Consider the following 24,653-nt stretch of genomic DNA (forward strand, 5'->3'; position numbering starts at 1 on the left):
TCTCCGTCAGTGTCTCTCTCTCTCTCTCTCTCTCTCTCTATCTTTTGTCTCCACCAGGCCGAAGGCATGGGGAGAGAGTATGATTTGTACTCCGTCTGTGTGTGCATGCGTCCGTCCGTCCGTCTGTGTACAGCTAATCTCCGGCACCGTTAACCAGGTCGATGCCAAACTTTGCACACACACTCCCTGGATGCCAACATGAACCTCTGCCCCACATTTTCCAGAACGACCTGTTATAGCGCCACCAGGAGGCCGACTTTTGTAAAACACATTTTTGGATATTACTCCTCCAGATTCTGTCCAAAGATCCAGAAAATCGTTACACAGTATCTCTATAGTCATGTGTTCAAGGCGTAAGAAGAAATGGCACCCTTCTCACATTGGCCTATTTTAGCGCCACCAGGAGGCCACAACCTGACCTGCCCTGGTGGAGACCTGTGCCCCGACGTTATAGCGCCACCAGGAGGCCACAACCTGACCTGCCCTGGTGGAGACCTGTGCCCCGAGGGGCACTTTATCTAGTTTTTTCTTTCTCTCTCTCTCTCTCTCTCTCTGTGATGTACAAGATGTATATGTTATCTTGTACATCACCCAAACCACAGGATTTCAGTGCATCCCATAAGAATATAACTGGAATCCGCATAGGTTGTTCATTAACACAAAGTGCAGAAAGTATATCTTTTTTAAACCACCAGAGGATCTTTGTTTGATGAATTTGTAGCTAAAATAAGTAACCCCATATTGCAATTGTCTTGAGATGCAGAAAAGGCTTTTAGCTGCACTGCAATATGTGGTTGCTCAACATCATAGTAGATAAGATGTACTTCTTCTGCCATTACTTTAGTTCTCCAAATGTAAGATTAATTTGCGTGTCACATTATCGCATTAAGCCTGGCCGTGTTTACGTTTCAGTTAACCCCCCAGACAGACTTCAGTCTCTAGCGCATTCTGGGCGGGAACCCCTTTTGGTGTTTTAAATATTATGTTATAATTTAGCTATTGAAAAATAGCAGATCTACAAGCTCAAGCGCTATGAGCTTGTGGGTCTGCTATTTTTGAAAAATCGAAGAACGACTGACATAGAAACATAGCTTTTTCAGAAAACTGTCAGGATGTAGAAGACATTTTTAGAATCTGATCTCAGGTAAAAATGGGCTAGATTAGAAGCAGAAAATCAAAGGCAAACACATCTTCCAGTGTCCACATAATATTCTGGCAGCAGCAGCAGACTATAGAAGGGAAGGATAGAATCTTCCCTTCTAGTCATGTGGAAATTGCATTTACGTGCTTTGCTACTCGGTGGCGGGTCCAAAATAAATGGTCACCTTTCTCGGTCGGGCCGTCGACCAAAGTCTTTGCTACTGAGTTCTGGCCCGCCATGGCCCGGCCCGTCACAAAGGAGCCCAGAGACTTATGGCCTCATCACTGTAGCCTACTAAAGGGATATGAAAGAACTCAATCCCTCTGTACTCTCACTGTCGTTAAAAGAAAAGAAAATCATTCCACACAGTCCAGATATCGGGTCATGTTTTTGGGACTTTTTGAAGCTGGTTTTTATAGATTTTCCTGTTGGATTGCGCTGTGGAAAGAAGAAGAAAAGGAGAGATCTTGGGAAAGTGCCTTTAAAGGAATTGTGAGACACATTCAGCACTTTAATAGAAAGCAAGATCAACATTGTAAAGACCTAATATTATCCCACGATCCATTCTCCTTATCCTATAGAGAGAGATATCTTCTCCATATCAAGTGTATAAGACCTGTGGGTCGGCCTCGCAGAGGGGGTCCCCAAAAAAAGATTAGGGGTCTGACAGCCGGCATGTAAAAACAATTAAACCAAAATAAAATGTGTACTCAAAAAAAAAAACCCTGTTGCAGGCCTGTGTCTTCACTCTTGTGATCAAAGGGCAACTTACAGTTCAGGAGAGTGGTGGTGGTGGTGTTGTTAACTTGTTGTGAGAGCACTGTGTCTTTGATGCACATGCGGCCTACACATGCAGGTAGACTGTGAACAATGAGGGGCAGCAGGTCCCACGTCGCCAGAGGAAGGTTAGAGCGTTGCCCAATAGCTCAACCCGCTATCTGGGATGTCTTCAGGAAGGTTTTTAGTAGCTTTAGGAGCTGACTGCTTTAGCTAAACAAGGCTACCTCCTCCTCCTCCCACTGTCATGATACACTGTCCATCAACCAGTCCCAACACTTGTGACTCAAACCAACAGATTACTTTTTCTACTAATCTGGTCAATTCTATCAAACAACGTGTGTTACATTAATCATTTCTCTTCACAAACATTTCTCCTCTCTTCACTCTCTCTCTCTCTCTCTGTGTTGCTCTGCTCTCTCTCTCCACTCCTAATTACTCAATGCCCCACACATGTGCCCAATCCCCCCCCCCCCCCACACACACACACACACACACACACACACACACACACACACACACACACACACACACACACAGAGTACAGAGAAACTATCCAGATACTCTGTGGAAGCAGTTTGAAAACATGAGCATTAACGTCAATGTGCGCACGCACGGAGAAGTATAGGTGCTGGAAAAGTATTGAAGTGTTGAGCAGCACACTGTTACTACTGAGTAGAACTACTCTACTGTATGTCAGTGGTTTTCAACCCGCGACGCAACACACATTGGCGTGTGCGGCAGCCAGAGGCGTACTATGGCCATTTGGAGGTTCTTTAGGCACAGAAACATTTGGGAACTCCTGTCTTATAGTGGGGACGGTGGAGAGAGGCCATCTGCTTGTTCTGCTACAATTTACAATTCAGGCATTTAGCAGACGCTCTTAATCCAGAGCGATTTACATTCATCAGAAGGTAGACTTATAGGCCTACTGTGAGGATATGGGTGTTTTTTTTTCCTGTCACATGGAAAGGTTTGGGAACACCTGTTGTAAGTATGTTGGTGGTTATGTTTTTATTATTAAGGGACCAAGAAGTCACAAAGTGACTTTATTATTATTATTGTTGTTGTTGTTTAATTCATTGATTTTCCCAAAATGATATGACCCAAAATCTGGACGCCAGTCAGGTCCAGACACTGTCCTTGTCTAATGTCTACCTATCAGTAGCTCCCAAGGAACAGTGAAGGGCACGGTTGTAACTCCAGGCCTTTGGCGCCCTCTGCTGCCCAGAACGCCTTCCTTCAACTCCATTCCATTGTGCTCAAATGACTATCATCAGACAGGTTCTTTCCACTCACATCACAGACACAACTCATTTCAAAAGAACAAATCAAACAAGCTCAGAGAACAAATTTTATTCTACTATGGCAATATGAGAAATTTGTGTGAGCATTTCAAGTTTCATGATCGGGTGATTTATTTGAAGCTGCACAATGTAACACTTTTATGAATAAAATGTAATTTTGTCCAATATGTACGTGTCAAAGGTAATGTCTCACCTAGACACAGGATCTGACACAAATGTTGACCTCATGGTCACAATTCACAATAGTAGCCTACTTTAAACAGAGAGAGAGAGAGAGATTTTTACCTGTACTATATTTTTTCCTGTACTTTTAGAGAGAGGGAGGAGGAGGAGGAGGAGGAGGAGGAGGAGGAGGAGGAGGAGGAGGAGGAGGAGGAGGTAAAGTGTCTAGTTATAGTGAGAGTGGCCCAAGGGGGGTCATCAGCCTCTTTTGTTTGAGTGTGCTGGTTCGTTACTACAACAAGAAGAACACCAGATCAACTGTAGGACTGTCGAGAAGATATATATATAGGCCCATTCTATTGAGTTTCCATTTTATCTGTTTGTTCATCTGCCCCTGCCCTCCCCCTCCCATACATTAATTTAATCATTTGTACTAAGGATGCACCGAAAGGGAAATTCTTGGCCGCGTCGTGCTAATAAATTAGTTGATGAGGCAGTAAGTTGTCCGTCTTTGTTCCCTGCTGGGTGTGCAGTCTCTTCCTTGGAAGGTTTATTTCTCTTTAGTATTTCACAGGGTGAATAAATTATACCAGCCCCCAAAACAAAAACAACATCAAGACAACAACATGTTTATTAGTTTACTCCATGGTATTATAATTATGGTACACATGAACAACAACATGTTTACTTCATGGTATTACAATAATGTGGAAACACATGTGGAAGTTGTAGGATCACAGATGCTGTATGGCGTGTTGGGATGGATCGACGAGAACAAGTTTGAAGACAGAATAAAAGGCATCATTTGTTTAGTCGAATTAGATACGGGTTTCTTTTAGAAATGTTATGGTTTTGGGCAATGTGTTTTAAATCGTATTCATGTGTGTGTGTGTGTGTGTGTGTGCCTGCCTGCGTGCCTGCGTGCCTGCCTGCCTGCCTGCGTGCCTGCCTGCCTGCCTGCCTGCCTGCCTGCCCCGGTTGGAACCAATGATCTAGAAAATAAGTCTCCACTTTCTTTTTCCTCTTTTGTATCACTCATCGAACCTTCAACCACTTAAACCCTAATTGACCGGGGTCCCCCAGGGCTCTTAACTTGGTCCGCTCCTATTTCCCTTCCACGTCGAATCTCTGCTGAAAAAATAGCCGATCTACAAGATCACATCGCACCACCACAACATAGCGCGTTGAGGTGCTCGTAGATCTGCTCCTGCTGTTTCCACTGAATGTTCACCAACGAACAGGGACCCTGTAGGGTATATGCGGTTAAACCTCCAGCGGAAAAGAGAAATCTGTCAGTCATTCCGTCTGTGGGTCCAATTGATTCAAGAACTGTGTTCTGTAGATCTTGGGTCCGGTAACGGTTACGGATGGGAACTCATACGTTGCTCTGCGTGGTTCTGTGGTCCGTCTGGTACCATCCGGCTCCCGGCTGGTCCCAGTACTGCGTCGAGGCGGGCCCATCGGCTCTCAGCGCCTCGTAGACCGGCGAGGGGAACGTCGCCCTGGGGTCTGTTGGGCGATGCTGGAACAACGGGAAGGTGAACCTCCCTGCCTCGTGGGGGGGGACCACCAGCGGCACGGGCTTCTGTGCGACGATGGCCGCTTGAGGTGATGGGAAGCTTGTGAACATCTGGTTGTTGTTGTTCACTGGTTGGTGGTGGAAGGATGAGGCTGGTTTGGGGAAGGACATCAGGGCTTCAGGACTGCCTGAAAGAAAGAAAGAAAAGTACTATGTTTACCCAGGGTAACTGGACTAAGCTCAAGAAATTGTTTACAGCCAGGCCCTGCTCATAGAACATTTCATGGTAGGGGTTCAATGCCTTGTCCATAAAGGGCACTTCAGCGGTGGTACTTTTAACGTGCCGGTCCGGGGATACGAACTATAGCGACCTTCCGATATCAAGACCGCTCCGCAAACCGTTCGGCCACCGCTGACCCTGTACATTTACAAGGGACTAAATAAGCTATAATGTGTTTTATAGGTCGAGTTTTATTCCGACCTCCATGGTGTCCCTATTTTAAGCATCCCATGAAGCCAAAATGTCCTACAAAAGTGAATGCAGTGTCATAATGGCAATGCCTTGTGAGCTTGTATATTGGTGGTTATTGCTATTTGTCGTATGACAAAATAATGTAGGGCTGATTGGCTGAAGTAGTTAATTCATGTAATTATTAACTATTTTAAACAACCTCACCTCTTTCCACAGCTGACGCACGGTAACTATGGTGTAACTTCTCCGTGGATGTGCTGTGAGGCTGGAATGACCCTGACGTGTTGCAATATGATCCAATATCCTTCCAGTCAACCTAAACATATGAGACGGTCAGCGTGAGTACAGTAGCAGTTATCTCATACCATATTTCATCTAAACATTCTATCTCGCATGAAGCACAAAACACTGACTGCACCTGTTGAGTTGTAAAATGTCGTGCCACGATGGGATTTGTTGGGAAAAGATGTTTATCCTTTTGAAGGCCAGCAGCTGTGAAGGAAAAAGAAAAGTTTATTCTCATGTATTTTTCATTTAACTGGACTATTATTATTAAACTGCCCACAGCAATGCGAAGCAGCCAGGGATTGTAACAGATGTGGTCTGTTTGCTACAGTAATATTCTCTAATATAAAGCCAGACAACTTTTCCACAATATTCAAAATGCTACAGAGAATCTGTACTTCTTCTGCCTCCTAAAAGTGTCGTCGCCATTCATGAAAATATATTCGAAAATATCTTTAAAATATATTTTTGAATTTCCGTGCAGCAAGCTAAGCTTCAACAAATTATTTTGGTTTACATTACAACTTATTTGCGGGACGTCTGCTTTATGTTCTGTGGATTTTCTGCATGCTTTGATATACAGACTTTTAGGAGAAAGTCTTGAGAGACAAAACTTCAGGGACATCTCAAGTTTGGGGACGTTCATGAAACTTGAAGGGAGTGATCAGTACTCAGTAGTCTGACCCCAGAGAGTTGATGGCCTTTTGACTCCAAAAGGTTAAAGTTCAAGGTCACAATCAAGGTCAATGTCTGACAATTGAACAGCATATTTTCCATGAAACTGCGGAATTGATCACACACGCACACACACACACACTTACTTATATTATCCCTCTCTTTGACTTCTCTCCTCCACTTTGCTCGTCGGTTTGAAAACCAGACCTTTGGCAAGGCAGATAGATATTAATTAGTGGCAAGGCAGATAGATATTAATTAGTGGCAAGGCAGATAGATATTAATTAGTGGCAAGGCAGATAGATATTAATTAGTGGCAAGGCAGATAGATATTAATTAGTGGCAAGGCAGATAGATATTAATTAGTGAGAGCTGAAATAGTTACAGTTACGAATATAGTTTGATGACATTATTATTACCAGTTTACCTTGATGGTTTCCTCTGGAAGTTTGATCTCCGACGACAGTTTTTCTCTCGTGTACACGTCCGCATAGTGACTCTGGAGGAATTCTGGTGTGGGACGTGCAGGAAGCATGACATTAATTGTTATGGATTCACTGTTAATAAGGCCCAGATATATCCACAACAATATAGAATATCGTCGCTGTCTGGCAGAAACCTTGTATCTCCATATTTATGTGCCGTCCATATACAGTAGCTGAATGCATGGTGGAAACAGAAGGTCCCAGGTTCAGCTGGTTGAAGCTGAAAACGGAATTAACCCCACAGGATCAAATAGGTCTAATTATTGTTCATCCATTTCTCAAATGAATGCCCTATTTTATACTTATACAAGTTACAATATATACTCACTTTGATGTGAGCATACGGTACGCTTGTAGATCTGCAATTTGTATGAATAATATTCATACAAATTGCAGATCTACAAGCCATATGTACATATATATACATAATATGATGTAACATCATAATATGATGTAGCCTACACCCATTTTCCCCCACATATGGCATGGCCAAAATAGGGAGGCCATATATCGTAGGTGGTTAATTAAGTCTGTCTGTGGTTTGATGAATATTTTTACCAATGAAAAGTATTAACAAGAGCTTGTGACTAAATAACTATACTGGATCTAAACCGGTTCTTTCTTTTGCATTCTGTGAAAAGTATAACGCTTTGGACGTATATACAAGGTTTCCATCCTGGCAGCGCCAATAATGTGAGTTTCTGTGAGTTGCAGGACACTTTCAAATGACCTTGCTCTAAGGTTCTGCTTTGCTCCGGGGTGAAGGCGGTCCGGTTCCGGTTCTGAGAGGCCTCAGGCTGCTGGTCTGGGCTCTCCACTGCAGGCTCTCCGTAGATAATGTCCTCCTCTTCAATGGTGGATGGAAATCCTGAACAGATCATATATATATAAACCACTGTTTCTACAAGAAACTCCAATGTGATGATGTGTATTTGGTGATCCGCCGTGTTTCCTTTCGTTGTGTTTTGTTGTATCTGTCGGACCCCGATCTAAACGATGAATTCCTCTGTCTTCATTCAACTTCCATTGTGGCAAACCAGGGGAAACAGCCAGGCCTGTTCCCCCCACAGAAGGAGGCTGCAGGGGGGAGGTGATAGAGGGAGTATAATATCACCCTGTACAGGTATTGCAGCCAATGGGAGCCTGGACATGGACGCACCTGCAGCCAGTAAGGCAATCAACAGAAGCTTTTAAATAGCCGACGCCCAAAGCTGCCTGCTGAGTCAGTTTGGACTAATAATGGAGGAGTGAGGAAGCAGGAATCACTCTGTTCATGAGGACGGCTGGTATGATGGATATGTCACAACAAGTGAGTACAAGATTTAACTCAAACCTTTGGACCCACTGGGATGTGCTGTGCGTGTATTGTGGCTCACCTGGTCTCGTTCTCTCTCCCTCCCTCCTAGGCCAAATGAACTCCACAAGGGAGAGCCTACAGCACTCTCTCTCCCCCACCTGAATACATTAGTCACTATAGCTCTCTCTCTGCTCTGCCCACAGGACTGTGCATAGATGCCCAAGCAGCAAGCCCCCAGACAGGACTCAGGAACCCTAAATTGAAGTTTTGCCCAGTTTTCCCCTTTCCCTAACTATAGTTAATAAAATACAATTTAAGTTACATGTTGACTCTGACTGAGCCTCTTGTTTTACTGTGAATCTTGCCTATTCTCCCCTGGGTTGCCACACCATTCATTGTCAGGGAATTTAAAACCCATGTTGGGCGGGGGCGTGTAAGCATTGTTATGCTTTAGCTATTGAAAAATAACAGATCTACAAGCTCATAGCGCACCACGAGCTTGTAGGTCTGCTATTTTTGAAAAATCGAAGAACGACTGACATAGAAACATAGCTTTTTCAGAAAACTGTCAGGATGTAGAAGACATTTTTAGAATCTGATCTCAGGTCAGAATGGGTTAAGACGAAGTTTGTGGACGGTAACTACAAGCTGGATGTAGGAGGGGCTAGCGCCCCTCACAAATCACACTTGTGTGTGATCTCTGAGGTCCAGAGATCACATAAGATTGAGAACCACTGCAGCCTACTGTATATACTGTATAGACAAAGCAGGTCTATACAGTAGTACAGTATATAGTAGGCTTTCTGTAGGAGCTGTTAACCCATTCTGACCTGAGATCAGATTCATACGAGGGTTTCCACTGGACACACACTGGTCTGATTAAGAACGTTTTGGACTGATGTCCGTCTCATGAGATGTGATTACCTGGGAAGACGTCCACTTCCATGCACATTGGCCCATAGTCGAACTGGATCTTTCTCAAAATCCGATTCACAGAAGACACCTTTTATATAAAGGAAACAAATATGGGGATAATATCATGTCAGATGTGCCAGAATTGCATATAAGAGGGAGTGAAAACGTTTTATACGAGCGGCAGTTTATATAAATCTCAACTTACGCTAGGAATCCTGGAGGCCGTGCAGGTTCTTTCAGATGCGAGCCTTTTCCGTATTTCCCAGGCGAAAATGGCCGGGTTCTCCCGCTTGCACTGAATGATCCTGGAAATGACGTCGGGGGTCAGAAGTCGAGGCCGGCTGCCTCCGGTGGCCTTTGGGTCAACCAGTCCAGTTTGGTTATATCGGCTGAGAATCTTGCTCACACAGCCATTGGACACCTTTGCCAAAAGATAGATATATATTTTCACTTCAGTATAATGTAATCAAAGGGATGCACAATATTGACATTTTGGCTGATATCCGATTATTTGTTTGGTTAAAAAAAAACGATTTTTGCATTAAACGTTTCCAGTTATAGGGATTACCTTACACTTATTTTACAGTCATTGTACATTCTTATTATTGGATGTATTATGTATTAATATGTTAGTTCAAACATCGTGTATAGTCGTGTACTGTATAGTGTTTTTATTTAACATATTTCCAACTTGTTTTGAAAGCTTCTCTGATAATGATTGTATCTGCAGCCTCCATCAAAAAACAGGCCTTTTCAATTATATTGAAGGGTTTTAACATTTTCAAAAGTATTTTTTAACAATATCCTAAGAACGATTGATACTTTATATACTTCTAGGCCACTACATCTCGAGACAAATATTGAATTTTTAAGCCTCCAACGTATGTCTGGCTTTTGAAATTACGCCACATGGCAGCCTGCAGGTCTATGGACTTTTAATGTTTGTTTGTTTAGAGCACTTTAGACAAACAGAGCGGCAGCTATAAGTCTATCGACTTGTTTGTTTTTAGGGCACTATGACGTCATGTGCAGGTTTGTTTACAGCAGTTAAACAAACATTAGACGCCCCTAGCTCTGCAGGTCCATAGCCCTAATGCCGGTCCATAGCCCTAATGTTGTTGCTGCCGTTGCATAGAGCTATGGAACTGTCAATGAAATGCCCTTGAATGAAATGCAGAGGGCATTCTTTGAGGGCTCCTATAAACAGCTATAGTGTAGATTCTGTCTTAACACAAACATTAATTAAATGCCATTGACGATGATTGTAACATTTACGTCATATCATGTGTCTGAGCAAATCAGCTGTCTGTTGGAAACTCTTGGCCAATAAGGGACCACCATTCTTGGTGACGTAACTATATGTTTAAAGATTGGTATTAGGTAAATAATTGATTAGAGCGCCCCTCACTTCACACGGGTGTGATTTTTATGAATACAAAACATTATTATAATTATAACTGACACACAATGATGAATTATTTAACATAAGCTATATACCCAGCAGCATAAAGTAATTAAAATCATCCTCACATTTACCATGCTGCTAATTTCCAATCCAATATATGAATAAAATGGTCCATTCTGCATAATTATAGTTTTAGGGTTTGGTTTGGTTCAATATATATATTTGTCTATGGGTGCTTAACCGTGCGTATTATAGACAGTCTGTACCCGGAGAATCCTGGAGATCTCGCTGGGACGCAGTCCTTCTGACGCCAGTTCAATCAGTTTCCTCCTCTTTGAAGCCGGGAGTGGTCGACCATTTAGAAATATGCCTCCCAGTTGGTTCACACTGCTACCACCTTATACACAGAGAGATAGAAAATAATAAGTATTATTATAGCAGGCAGGCCTAATTAATCAATTAAACCCTATCCGTAGTCTAATATTCCGAGGAGCGGACCCGGGCACCTCAATGTAAAAATTGTAGGCTACATTTTTCTAAAACGATAAAACAAATTATATATAGGCGTATAATTTGGGAAATGGTCTAGGCCGAATGTAAAGCATTACATGCTTGGACATTATAACCATTAAAGTCTAATACCCTATTGTTTGAAACCAGTATAGGCTACTTATATCCAATACTTCAAATATCTTTTATAAGGTGCCCACTTTAGTGCCCACTCACTCTTCTTGTAACCATATCAGGCTAAAACCCGACTCCAGTCAATAGTTAAGTATAGATACTGAGGGTTCATGCGGTTAAAGTTAAAACAATCCATATAGACAAATAAAACTACAAATATATATAGGCCTATAAAGGCATAATTTAATTAATTTCAATCCAGGCCACATGCAGAGCCAATTAACCTTTATCTGGCAGATCCAAGTTAGTTCCACACATCTCCACTCGGTATAGTTGCAGTCTGTCTTGCTGCTCTTGCAGGAATGAAAGTGATTCAATCAGCCAAAAATAAATAAAAATAAAAATAAAGCTCTCCACAGGAAAACGATGTCTCCTAAATATATAGCTATATAGCCTATAACATCCACAGCCGCTTCCAACGGTGCAATCAGCTCTGTCTGTGCCAGGACCGGACGACCCCTCACGAGTTGCTGGCGAGATGAAAGTGTGAGTCTGAGATTGCAGGCACCTCTCTGACAAAACACAGGAATCACGCACGACAGCACACACGTATTATATATAGACCTGAGGATGACGTATAGCCAACCCCAAATGTCAATAAGCATCTTCCACCCATGCATGCAGCAGGCAGCAGGCTGCTTGATTGGCTATAGGCCGCTATGTCAGACTTTGTGAGCGCAATTTGGCAAAATGTATAAAGCAGCAGGTGCACACTCATCCATGGGCACAAATGTTTCATTCAGGATATATACAGTGACTTGTTTTTATCAGCCACAATTCCAGAATAACAGACGAGCAGTATAGCCTGTATAGGGATAGCATAATAATTTAATTTTCGGAAACAATTATCGTTAAGAAATCCCAAGGCGTCTTCATTTTGTTAAAACTATATACAAATTCAAAATTCAACGCGATCAACACAGGCATGTTTATACTCATTCTTTAGCAACCTCGTCTGGTCACGTGATTTGAGCATCCTTTGCACCAGGTTAAGTGGTTCAGATTAAAACGATTGAGTCCCCCTTTCATAAAACAAACATTTGGAAATCTGCGCCAATGACGACATGATGCCATATGGTAAAGTGCTTTTGATAAATCATAAATCCATCGTGGAGTCTCTCTTTATTACATTTTCTTTCAAGCGTGAACAAATAGACTGGCCTGCGGGCGAGAGGCGAGGACCAATTGAGGGACCTCGTTTCCACAGGATGGGGAGGTTTTTAAAAAAAACCTCACAGATGGTTCCTTGGGCAGCCAGCAGATAAAATGCGTTGTAAACGTTTCAAAAGGAAATATTTGACAAGCAAATATTAGCCCAATGCGAAAACCACACAGACACAGGACTCGTCTTTGTGGGCCTGTTTAATGACTAATTGAATATCATTAGCTGGGTCCACACGGATCGAAGTGCCACCGAAATAAAGGCTTGGATTTTAAAAATGCCATATGGTCCAAATTATACATTAACTTTGGCTTAGTGGACAATAGTGCTCCTGGTGCACTCAGCTTGCGTTCGGGGAGGGGAGGAGGACATACATGTTGGACACCAGCATCTCCTTGCCAACCAGACAACCAGACAAAGAAAAAAGAAAAGAAACGGATAAATAGGCTAAGCAAGGTATATATTTTATGTTCTTTATCACTGGAGGGTTCAGGTCGTTATTGATTTATTGTACTTTATTGCACATTCTGCGTGAATACAAATCGAGGCCGATAAAACTGTTGGGTACGTGGTACGGTAAGGCAAAAAGAAAAAATACTCGCCGTGCGTAAATTGACACTCAACTCTCCAAAGGAGAAGGCGGATGTTTTAGTGTCCTTAACGTGTTTGAATGTATGCATACAGTTCCAACTCCTCGTGTTGTTTTATTTCGTTCATTACACAATCGTGTGTGTGCGTATGCGTGTCCTGACATATGGGAAACTGTCACAATTTCAACTGCGTAAAGGGGCCTCGTAAATCTATCCAAAGCGCACCGACTGACCTTGTGCGCAATCGGTTACTATAGTTTGCTCATATACAAACATGCCCATGATGTCCTCATATCCAGCTATAGTATAATGTCATATAGTAAATATATCATTTTCAAAAAACGAATGGATTTTCTACTAACATCAACAAAGCTATAATCAAAAGGTCTATATTATATTGTGTGATATTATGTTTAGTTTGTGTTTGTTTTATTATACTTTTAAAGAATGCGGTAGTTCTTATTTGGTTATAGTCTGAATGCTATAATGTTCTTGGCTGTGTGTGTATTAGGCCTACAGATATTGCACGTGAAATGTAGCCTATATAATATATATATACCTACTCTAAACTTTATTTTCACTATCTGAACTTTGTGCCGTCGCTATATATACCCGCAATACGCACTGCGTATTGCGGGTATTATAGGGCAACACATCCGAGGGGGGCAACAAAATGTGCCAAGAAGTGCCAATTAAGCCGACCCTCAAAATAACACATTTCTCCGCGCGTAATAGCGAGCGGCCGTATATGTGCACGCCTCCTCACAACCAGTGAAAATAGCCGATCTGGATGAGGAATAGCAGCGCTCTCGTCGGGAGCTGGGGCAATAGTTGTGCACAAGTTGCACAACTATAGTAAACCAAATGGTCAGACGTCCCCGATTCCCTGCACCACCAATAACGAATCCCGCACGTGGGCCTACAGTAGGTCACTTTATGCGTAAAACCAGCTCCACTCCGTACTAAGTGTCTGAAGAACTTAACAGGAATGGGATACACTGCCATGTCTTCCTTCTCAGAATGCATTTCTTTCATGTGGATTCCAAGGGATTCGATTTCCCCAAAGTTGCGTAACTGATCTGACAGTGCCTGTTCCTCTCCGACGCTGATGTGCATCACTTAAATGTCCACAACTTCAGTTATGATATTTAGCGTGCAAGTTGCAACGGCCGGCCAGGCAGGGCACCCAGGGGACCTCTGCCCGGGGGAGGGCGCCCACACCCGGCCATGCACTACCGACGAACTCCGGACTCCGCACTTCCAGGGGGACCCATGTTGCTCCGTGGGTATACCCAGAGATCAGTCATTTTATAGCTTGATGCTTATACTCACAATTTAAAAAGCTGAGGTATAAAGCTGTTGTTTTTCAAGAGCGTTTTGTAAATAAATAAATAAAAAATCAAACAACTCTACATCAACGTGTTCCACATTATATTTGAAGGAAGGTCAGTGCACATGTACGGACATTTTCATATAGCCTATGGTCGGCTATTGCACCATACAATTACAAATCTAGCATACAAATACTCGTGCACGCGCGCGCGAGTACACACACGCACGCACGCGCGCGCGCGCGCACACACACACACACACACACACACACACACACACACACACACACACACACACACACACACACACACACACACACACACATGTACACACACAAGGGAGTCCTTCCCTTGTGCCATTTCATGTCATTGGACAGTAAAATAAGCAATAATTATTAGTCTGAAACTAAAACTGACTGATGGCAGATTAAACGATACCGGTAATTCATTATGATGGAAGTGGAATTTATCATTACTTGTCAAATGTTCGTCTTGAAGGGCCAATGGCTCCCCACACAAGCCCTTATTGGCCCCCCACACAAGCCCTAATTGGCCCCCCACATAAACCCTTATTGGCCCCCACACAAGCCCTTGTTATTTGCCCCCCACAAGCCCTTATTTACCCCCCAAATAAGCCCTTGTTTTCCCCCCCCACACAAGCCCTTATTGGACCCCCACAAGCCCTTATTGGCGCCCCTCATAAGCTCGTATCATATATCAATGATCGCCATTATTCCTGAATCCAACTAATACGGTAATATAATTACCACACTGCACTGCGGCTGCGCTATACGTTCCCTCTGCATGATGACGTGACGTCAGTCAATGCAGCGTCGCCGTGAAGCCCGCGAATCTTCCCGCCTCTTTTTGAAGAAGACGAAGGAAGAGGAAGAGTGGCGACTCCGTGTTTATAAGGTTTAATAATAACTCTAATAAGTTTGACTGAAGGTAGAGACTCAGTGTTTATTGTTTTATAACTCTAATAAGTTTGACTAGAGAGTATAGACAGACGGTAGGTGACATAAAAATACAATAAAACATACAACATGGTCAAATTGCTTAATTGGTAACATACTAGTTTATTTGTTAGCCGATACCTACAGCTTAGCCTTTAGCCTAAACTTATATAGTCACCCATTGTTTTATGTCGACACTATTATGCATTTATTGCTGCTATAGTTCTGTTGAAGCAAACTTTGTTTTGCCTCTATAAAACAATATAGGTGTTACAATATAAACAATATATCTATAGGTGACACCATGACAGAGAAGACGACTGGAACAGCAAACATGGCGACATTTCTGTGGAGGAAAAGCCTAAGGTGAGACAGAACAAGTTACAGTGGCTGTAAATATCATGTATTCTGTTTCTGTTGGTCATTTTTAACATTATCTGTTTGTGACACACACACACACACACACACACACACACACACCGTCACTGATGTTTTTTCAAAAACGCGCCCAATTTGACTTAATTTAAGTGAAGTTAGTGAACCAAAGACTGATAAGTCCTCGTCATTTTAGTTGCTTATATTATAATGTGGGTAATGTACTATAATATCCATAAATAATATATAGGATATTACACCACATATAATGTACGGTTTTACTAAATTACTTCCGCAAAGGGGTTATCGACGGGTGAGACAGTGACTTACTCGAGCATATATGAAACACATTTATTAAACTCACACATTGTTTTCTGTCAGTTTCAACTGTTTATATTAAAAATGGGATAAAACCACACATATAATATAAGCAACTAAAATGACAAGGAGTTCAATTTGAGTTTAATTTATTATTTTGTTTCATAATTGCTTTGGCAATATAAGTATGCTTGTCATGCCAATAAAGTATATTTGAATTCAATTGAATTGAGAGAGCGAGAGAGAGCGAGAGAGCGAGAGAGAGAGAGAGAGAGAGAGAGAGAGAGAGAGAGATGAAAATGTTCCTCTCTCTCTCTCTCTCTCTCTCTCTCTCTCTCTCTCTCTCTACGTTCAGAATGATACGTACACAGTGACAGTGTGTAGTTGTAATGTGTACAGTACAGTGAAATAGCTCTCATGAATTAACTGAACTGAACTCAACCGTTACTGTACGGCTTCTTCTTCTGCCGAACGGGTTAAATACTATGCTGACGTGTCGCACCTCTTGCACCGGAAGACGTCGTTCCTCCAGCAACGTAGCCTACGCACTCGCACGCAGCGCCTGCTCACTAGCGGCTATACACGCACGCACGCACGCTCCTCCGTCCGCCCCCATTCATTTCTCTGCCTCCTATCCCTGGAACTAGGGAAACGTGTGCTTTTGACGTGTGGCGTGAGTGCGCATGTGTTTCCGGTAGCAACGTGTTGGTACTGTGTATGTGTGTGTGTGTGTGTAGTGTGTGTGTGAGTCGCTGCTGCTTGCCTGCTAGTGCCTCAGCCTCTCTCTTTTCTCGTCGGCTCCCAGTTGTAGAAGAACCACTTCTTCTTCTTAGTCAGCCTTCGTTCTTCCCCCCCGCCTGGACCGTCCGGTACCGCCGCCACCACAGCCCCCTGAAGAACCACCGCCAACAACACCACCAGAACCAGCTTTTATAGGACATGATGGCATCGGTTTCTGCACAGCAAGCTGCCCAGCAGCCCAGCTCGACCCAGAACAACCAGGTCGCCGCTACGCTCCAGAGAGGAATAGTCAAGATGGTACAGTAATATTATATGATGTTTTTTTCTGTGTGGGAGACATGTTATATGAGATAATGACCGCTTTTATTCGGAGCGGGCGAAATTTAAGTGCCAGCCGGCAACTTCATGCAAACTTTGATTTGGATGGTGCCACAGTGAGTGTGCCCGGTACGCCGGTGGCACTGTTGGAGAAGTGTCACCACACACACCGGTCAGCAGCATGCTGCCCGGTGTGTGGCTTTTCCATGTAAACTTGAGGACGAAATACAAACGACAAACGATTTTTCGGTTGACAAAAGTGTCGACGAGAGCCACACACCGACGTCGTTCTGCGAAAGCGACGTGTTTACAAGCTGGAGGCGTTGATTAGCACCCCACATTAGCTCGCTTAGCTAGCTTTAGCTTGCTAGTTTTTTTTAGCCCCCAACGTTAGCCGACGTTGATGGTTGGTGACCTCCTTCGCGCTGTTTCCGTTTCTTTTTTTTTAAAGTTTGAATGAACCTGAACTTGAGAGAAATTAAAACATGTTTCTGACCAGAAAGCAGCACGTTTCAGATTCAGTTACACTTCCCACTGAAACCTGTGCATGTTCTCTGACAGCGTTAGCATTTAGCACACATCATCCATACTCTGCACAGATGTTTGGACTCCCAGGTATAGTTTGGCTAACTATACATGTGTAAATCCAGCAGCAACCAGCTGTTTGCCTCAACTTCAAGCGCATGATCAAAGTTCATGGTCTTACGCTCTTCCAGAGACACCAATTTATACTTAATTTATCCTGAATTGACAATTGAGTGTATAACTACTGTGGTAGTTAGCTGTTGGCTACAAGCTAAGTTACAGCTAGTTTCAGTATTGGGGGAAAATAACAATTGTAAGCACATTATACCACAATATGACATGGAACTGAAACCTTATTACCCTATTGTCTATTGCGGAATGTCAAACAATTTAACTTGTAGGGCCGCTTCCTCACTTAATCTGTCATATTGTCCACAAATTATTTGTAAGTAGATTTTGATTGTTGAATCTCTTTGTTTTAATAAATGAATGATTTGTTGAACTTGAGCTCATCTCTGGGTAAAGTGGTATGAAATCTAAAGAAGTGCTCAGCAGGAAACTTTTATCACCTTTGTCAAGGAGTTTGCCAACAATTAATTTGACAAACTCCTTTGACTAGTAGTTGAATGAGAGAGAGAATTGAGGACTGACCTGTGAACTTGAACATTGGTCCCTGCTGATGCACACCACCAGCTGAAAGCCAAGCTGTCTGACTCTGTATCTGTAATGTTGTGTGTACCCTGCCTCAAGTCACAGAATATTTGCCAACCACGAACTAAAGTGACACGTAGAGGTTCCAGGCTCCTCTACAGTCTAGCATGTAGCCATTCGTGGTGGTGGTACAGTTTACAGTAGCAGCGTACCATCTTGGTTCATATCGATGTTATTTATGCCTTTCGTGGCCTATACTCTCAAACGCTTCCGCGTGGTTGTGGCGTTTTTGTCTCTCTGGGTGAAACGCAAGTTATTTCCCCCCCCCCTTTTTTTGTTTTTTTTACTATAGTACTGAGAGTTCTGGCAGTTAATTTATACTTTCTTGGCCACAGAGCTTGATTGGCTTGTATTCAAAATCACAGCATGTGCTGAGCTGGTCTGGTCTAGTCTAGCGTTTGCATTTATTGTGTTTAATAGCCAGTTAGATTTGCTCCCATGATGCATTTGAAATAAAAGCTGATTTATCAAAGTTTAACACATGGGCCTGTTCTTTAGGTTTAGGTTTAGGTTTATTTATTTAGCACGTAGTACAAAAAAATAGACAATAACATACCAAAGAACAAAAATACAATGCAAGGAAGGGAAGAAGCCAGAGCTGGCTTATTTGGAATCCTTTCCTGTATGGAAGAGGTCATTGGTTTAAACAGATTAAAAGTGAATAAAGAACAGTACATGTTTAAAGTCTACATGTTCTTGTCTCTAGAGCAGGTGAGCAGGGTCCATGCCTGTGGTTTGGGACCGTTTGGAGTAGTGTGTTTTGTAGATGAGCTCATCGCTTAATGTGTATCTGAAGTTCTGAACAAGTTGAGGAATAGTGGTCTAATCTTTTGGTGTTCGCATCATGTTATGCTTTAGCTATTGAAAAATAGCAGATCTACAATCTCATAGCGCGCCACCGAGTGGCGCGCTATGAGATTGTAGGTCTGCTATTTTTGAAAAATCGAAGAACGACTGACATAGAAACATAGCTTTTTCAGAAAACTGTCAGGATGTCGAAGACATTTATAGAATCTGATCTCAGGTCAAAATTGGCTAAATTGTAATGAGCCCAGATTACTCTCCTCTTCTTCTGTTCGGGCCCGTTTCAGATGACATGTCGTCATCCCCCCCCCCCCCCCCCCCCCCCAATCAAAGGTGGGCCCACAGAGGAAAAGAAAAGTGACGAGGGAAGTCAAGCAAGGTCATGTGCATTCAGACTGGGAACGTAAACCCTTCTGTAAACAGCCAGAGGAAGGTAATGCAGTGCAGCAGGGGCTGTTTTTCCATAGCTTGGTCCCCCCTTGCACTTGGCGGCTACTCGGTGCGCGTGAGTCAGTCTGTCAGTCAGTCAGTCTTGAGTGGGACGCGGGGCTGCGTTCTTCTGACGAGAGACCAGCATTATCTGGCTCACATCTTAGATCAACAGCACCAACACTGATGCTCCTGGAGCGAGACCACAGATAAAGAGATGTTTGCTCAGATTCGTGTAAATGCCGTGGTAGTCAAACCCAGGACCCTATAGGGCCGTTATCTTGACTTTGTGCCCTGTTTAGCTAACGCTATCACACTGCGTGATCTCACCTTGTCTCTGAATGCTAGATTTGACCGCAAATCACCATGACAACGAGCAACACTGCACTGGTTGGTTTTTCTTCCCTGCACTTCAGTAGTTGGCCGGGCTTTGCTCAGCTGATTAACCACAAGTTACACTTTTACAAATTTAGCAAATCTAAAAGCTCGCAACGGTCACACATTTTGCTGTTTTCTTTTTTGCCCAAAATAGTGATGCCACTGGTTGCTTAGCATCTATCTACCTACTGGCGATGATTTACACACACGATTTGTTGCATAATCGGCACATTAATCGAGGCATATCTTTTATTTGCCTATAGCTAAAATGTTTCCCTTTACTCTAACCTTTTTTAGTAAAGACCCGCTTCAATGTTCATCAGTTGGCTATCGAGTATCGGTCAGAAGAGTAGTTTTACTCTAGTTCTGACCCACTGACTGTCTATTCTGTTTCCGTAGCCGGATTGATTGATCTAGTGAGTAGATTGGAGCTCTAGTGATTGGAGCCTAGTGAGTGACTGTATGTGTCATTGATCTAGTGATTGGAGGCTAGTGAGTGACTGTATGTGTCATTGTGATAACCTGCAGAATGCCTACATTTGTTGACTGTCTGTGTGATGGTTTATCTCTCTGCACACAGGTCCTGTCTGGCTGCGCTATCATCGTTCGGGGCCAGCCTCGGGGCGGTCCCCCTCCCGAGCGCCAGATCAACCTCAGCAACATCCGGGCAGGGGCTATGGCCCGGCGAGCCGCCCAGGGCCAGCCCGACATGAAGGACACCCCCGATGAGGTGAGTGGGCTTTATAGTACCAGGTGGGATTTTGGGTTTATTTTGATCTTACATGACGTGTTTAACCCATTTTGGGGGAGGGAACCCCTTTTGGTGTTATGTTATGCTTTAGCTATTGAAAAATAGCAGATCTACAAGCTCATAGCGCGCCACCGAGTGGCGCGCTATGAGCTTGTAGGTCTGCTATTTTTGAAAAATCGAAGAACCGCACTGACATAGAAACATGGCCATTTCAGAAAACTGTCAGGATGTAGAAGACATTTTTGATCTCGGGTCAAAATGGGTTAACAATGGTGGGCCAAAGTTCTGCTAAACAAGACCCCCAGGCAAACACCATGGGATGCTAATCTTGATAAATAGGTGTGTGTGTGCGCACGCAAGCGAGTGCACGTGTGTGTTTCTAAGTTCGTCTCTGTATGCGTTTTATTTAATTGTTCCTGTGCCTTGATTGTGTGACTTATACGTATGTTTGGGGGGGAGGGTTTATCCTGGGTTGGGATCTAACTATGCCAACTATGACCAATTAGTGTGGAGATGGAGCCATGATTTAAGGACAAAGGTCATTCTTAAATCTTGCACGATCATTTAGTGATTTCATGGCTGTAGGGAGGAGGGGGGCATTCCACAGGATAGTACCTGCGTGATGAAACACATTTTCCCCTTGAGCGTCCCCAAACATACAAAACATAGTCCAGGTTTTTACAGTATCCATCCATATACTGTAGTGTTACGCAGTGTTGTTTTCGTCGATTAAAACCAAGACGAAGAATGTTCGACTACCTTTTTTCACTGACAAACTAATGGAAACTAAAATGAAAACTAAGCTGTGATGACTAAAACTAAGACTAAATATACTGACAATTTCGTCAACAAATACAAACTAGACTAAAATGTTAGGAAGGGACTATAGTGGACAAGACATCCAGTATAAGTCATTTTACACATGGTTGCATGCTGAAAATGGCAGATCTACAAGCTCACAACACGTCACAGTGCGACGTGTTGTGGGCTTGTAGATCTGCTATTTTCAGCAAGTGAAAAAGGCCTGCCAAAATACATTTTGTTCGACTAACTAAATCAACTGTAGATTTAGTCGACAAACTAGACTAACACTAAAACATTCCAGGTGACTAAAATGTGACTAAGACTAAATTAAAACTATTCAAAAGACTAAGACTAAAACTAAAATCAATATGTACTGCCAAAAACAACATTGGTGTTACGGTGAAGTAATAATAATAAAACTTTATTTGTATAGCACCTTTCATGACATGAAATGCAGCTCAAAGTGCTTTACAGAACAATGGAGAATAAAAGGAAAGCAAGGCAACAACATTAAAAAAACAAGCAGTAATGCAATACAGTGAGGACATGAATAACAAAAATAAATAAAAGATCAATTCAAAGCAATATTGTAGAAGTGGGTCTTGAGCTGAGCTTTAAAAATGTCTACAGAGGCTGCCTGACGAAGGTACAGTGGGAGCTTGTTCCATGCCGACGGCCCGTAGAAGCAAAAAGCTGCTTCCCCGTATTTTTTAGTTGCCATTTTTTTAGGCAAAGCGAGCAGGCCAGCAGTGGAAGACCTTAGGAGGCGGTTTGGGACATATTTAGGCAGGCAGTCATGTAAAGTGGGCTGCTGTAGTTCGCCGGGCATGCTCTGCTGGTGGACACGGTTGTAAAGCAGGGACATTGTTGTGGTCTGTGTCGTTGCAGCCCTTTGCCTTTCAAGCCAGAGAGTTCCTGCGCAAGAAGCTGATCGGAAAAGAAGTGTGCTTCAACGTGGAGGTGAAGACCGCTCTAGGCAGAGAGTACGGCATGGTCTACTTGGGGAGAGGTGAGTGGAACTCTGCAGCCGCTATAGGTCGTCTTCTGCAAGGTGTGAGATCACAGAACAGTCAGTCAGTGGCAGGAAAAGTCTCCCGTAGTCTCCCCTCTCAAACCTTATTTAATCGTACGACGGTGCTGTATGTAAACGCGAGCCGCGAGCCGTCTCCAGACCTCCTGGGAATTATCCCATGGTGTGCCCAAGACATCTGTACACGTCTTAGGAAAAACTTTTTTTTGGGGGGGTTTGGGGAAATCGGATAAAAATGTTTTCTAAATCATAATTTTCAGAAAGATTTGAGGCACATTTTAACGATTTTTCAAAAAATACCAGAAGTTCATGAGCTTGTCCGCATGTTCCGACCGGCAACCGCATGTTCCGACTGCATGTCCGACCGTTGTTGCCGCATGTGTGATCTGCGTGTGCCTCCAAGTTAGAAGCCTCAGTCCATGCCAGGCTTTTGACTTTTTTTTTTGTTGCTCGGTATTAAAAAGCACACATTTATTACCATGGTGTTACTTTAATTGATAAAAAAATTAATTACTTTAAATGATAAAAAAATGATAACCGGTCGGTCGAGCTGACACTGTGATTTCATTTGGTAGTGAAAGGCAGACAGTTTACAGTGAGACTCGACGACTGAAAACGCAACGTAAAAACTATGCATAATTTGATTTAAACCAAAAACAAAGGCATTGCTTTGATTATTTCCGTTTCATATCGAGTTTTAAGGATTGTTCCAACTTCTATCACAGCACAATGAGCACATCATTGATGAGTGATGAGTTTCTGTTTCCCCCAGATAAGTCCTGGACTTTCTATCTTAAACTAAACCATTATTACAACAATTATAATTAGTATGAATCATTCATTTGATCTCGCAAAAGAGAGCGCATTTCTCAGCACCAAACGCGTCCGGCCAGCACATCATGTAAAGAACGAAAGTTTTTCTGCACATTTGGCTACAGTAATGTATGTAAAAATTATATTCATTCGACATTCAATAGGTTGGAATGAGTCGAACCCACGTGGTGTTTCCACAGGAATATCCGACCGGCATTTTTGGCCAATTCTTGCAGCACTAGAACTCTTGACTGCCAGAATTATTATTGTTATTATTTCGCCCCCTGTTCTCCCCTTGCCAGGCTTTTATTCCCTCATGAAATTACAAACAAAAGAAAACATTGAATATATTTTTTTAATTCAATGCTTTTCTTTTGGAAACAAAAAATAAAGGGACCCACAAATGGGTCCCGACCCTGTTTTTTGGAAACCAGTGGCTTATATAGTATAGTCTTTTTTTATAATATATATTTTTTTATCCCACGATTTTGTAACTCATTTTTCACCCCTGTGTCAATTATCTAATGTGATCCTGGGCTCTACACACCCTCCACCAACCTAGTCCCCATATATGGGGGACAAGGGGAGACCAACCTAGTCCCCATATATGGGGGACAAGGGGAGACCAACGGACTTCAACTCATGCTTCCTTCATGCCTGAGTGTCCAAGTTGCTCCTTTACAACCTGACAGTAATGTTTTGTAATTGTATAATTGTTTTGTAATTGCTCCGTGCGTCTCTACCCGTCTTATCTTGTAGACACAACAGGCGAGAACATTGCAGAGTCTTTGGTCCAGGAAGGTTTCGCCACCGTCCGCAGAGAAGGAATCAGAGGGAACAAGTAAGCTGCTTTGATATTATATTATTAGAGTTTTTTTGCACACATGCATTCTATTATTCTAAGTTTCGGGAGTCTGGAAGTGCTCGTTGGATATAACTCAATGGCAGTGCGTAGTGCGTACCGCCTCTTTTGAAATGTCTAAATAATGCAGGAGACGGTAGTACATTGCTTTAGCTGAAAGCGAGTTTATAAAATGCATTTGAAAATGTTATATCGGTCAAAACACCGGTAATGAGTGGACGCTTCTTCATACTGTATTTCTTCAGTCCGCTTAATCGCACCAAAGTATGTGTTTATGATCCAGAACGGTACGAGTGTTTGCTGAACAGATACTTAGTTTCATTTGACGACACTCTGCATGATGAACGAAGGTAGTTAAGACTCGCAGTAACATGGCCCCCCCCATCCACGCATCATCTACGTTGTGATTTAAGGGAGCTGATGGCTAGCCTTAAAGGAGAATTCCATACTAGAAGGCGTTCTTACCTTTATTTGTAGTTGTTACGTCTCCACCAAAGAGGTCCAGGTGTTATTTTGTGCAAAAGTGCATTATTGGCTATTAACTACCCTACCATAAGCCCTCAATTGGGGTTGGGTTTTTGTGTGTCGCTTGAGATAAATCTTTGAGCGATGGAAATGGGCGAATTAGCAC

General features: G+C 42.8%; 1 protein-coding gene across 1 annotated transcript in view; it reads left to right on the plus strand.

Annotated features, from left to right (window-relative positions):
- Window positions 1–16,497: 16,497 nt before the first annotated feature.
- Window positions 16,498–24,653, plus strand: part of snd1 (staphylococcal nuclease and tudor domain containing 1) — a gene marked incomplete at its 3' end in the record, with an annotated part of 172,572 nt that continues 164,416 nt past the window's right edge. Inside the window, exons 1-4 of the mRNA XM_080757520.1 lie at window positions 16,498–16,894; window positions 20,343–20,492; window positions 22,206–22,326; window positions 23,920–24,001. Coding sequence (XP_080613646.1) covers window positions 16,796–16,894; window positions 20,343–20,492; window positions 22,206–22,326; window positions 23,920–24,001 — 452 coding nt within the window. The 5' untranslated portion in view covers window positions 16,498–16,795. The remainder of the gene's footprint in view (window positions 16,895–20,342; window positions 20,493–22,205; window positions 22,327–23,919; window positions 24,002–24,653) is intronic.

This window comes from Protomyctophum bolini (genome assembly GCF_963924005.1).
Source record: "Protomyctophum bolini genome assembly, chromosome: 23".
Taxonomy (NCBI): Eukaryota; Metazoa; Chordata; class Actinopteri; order Myctophiformes; family Myctophidae; genus Protomyctophum; species Protomyctophum bolini.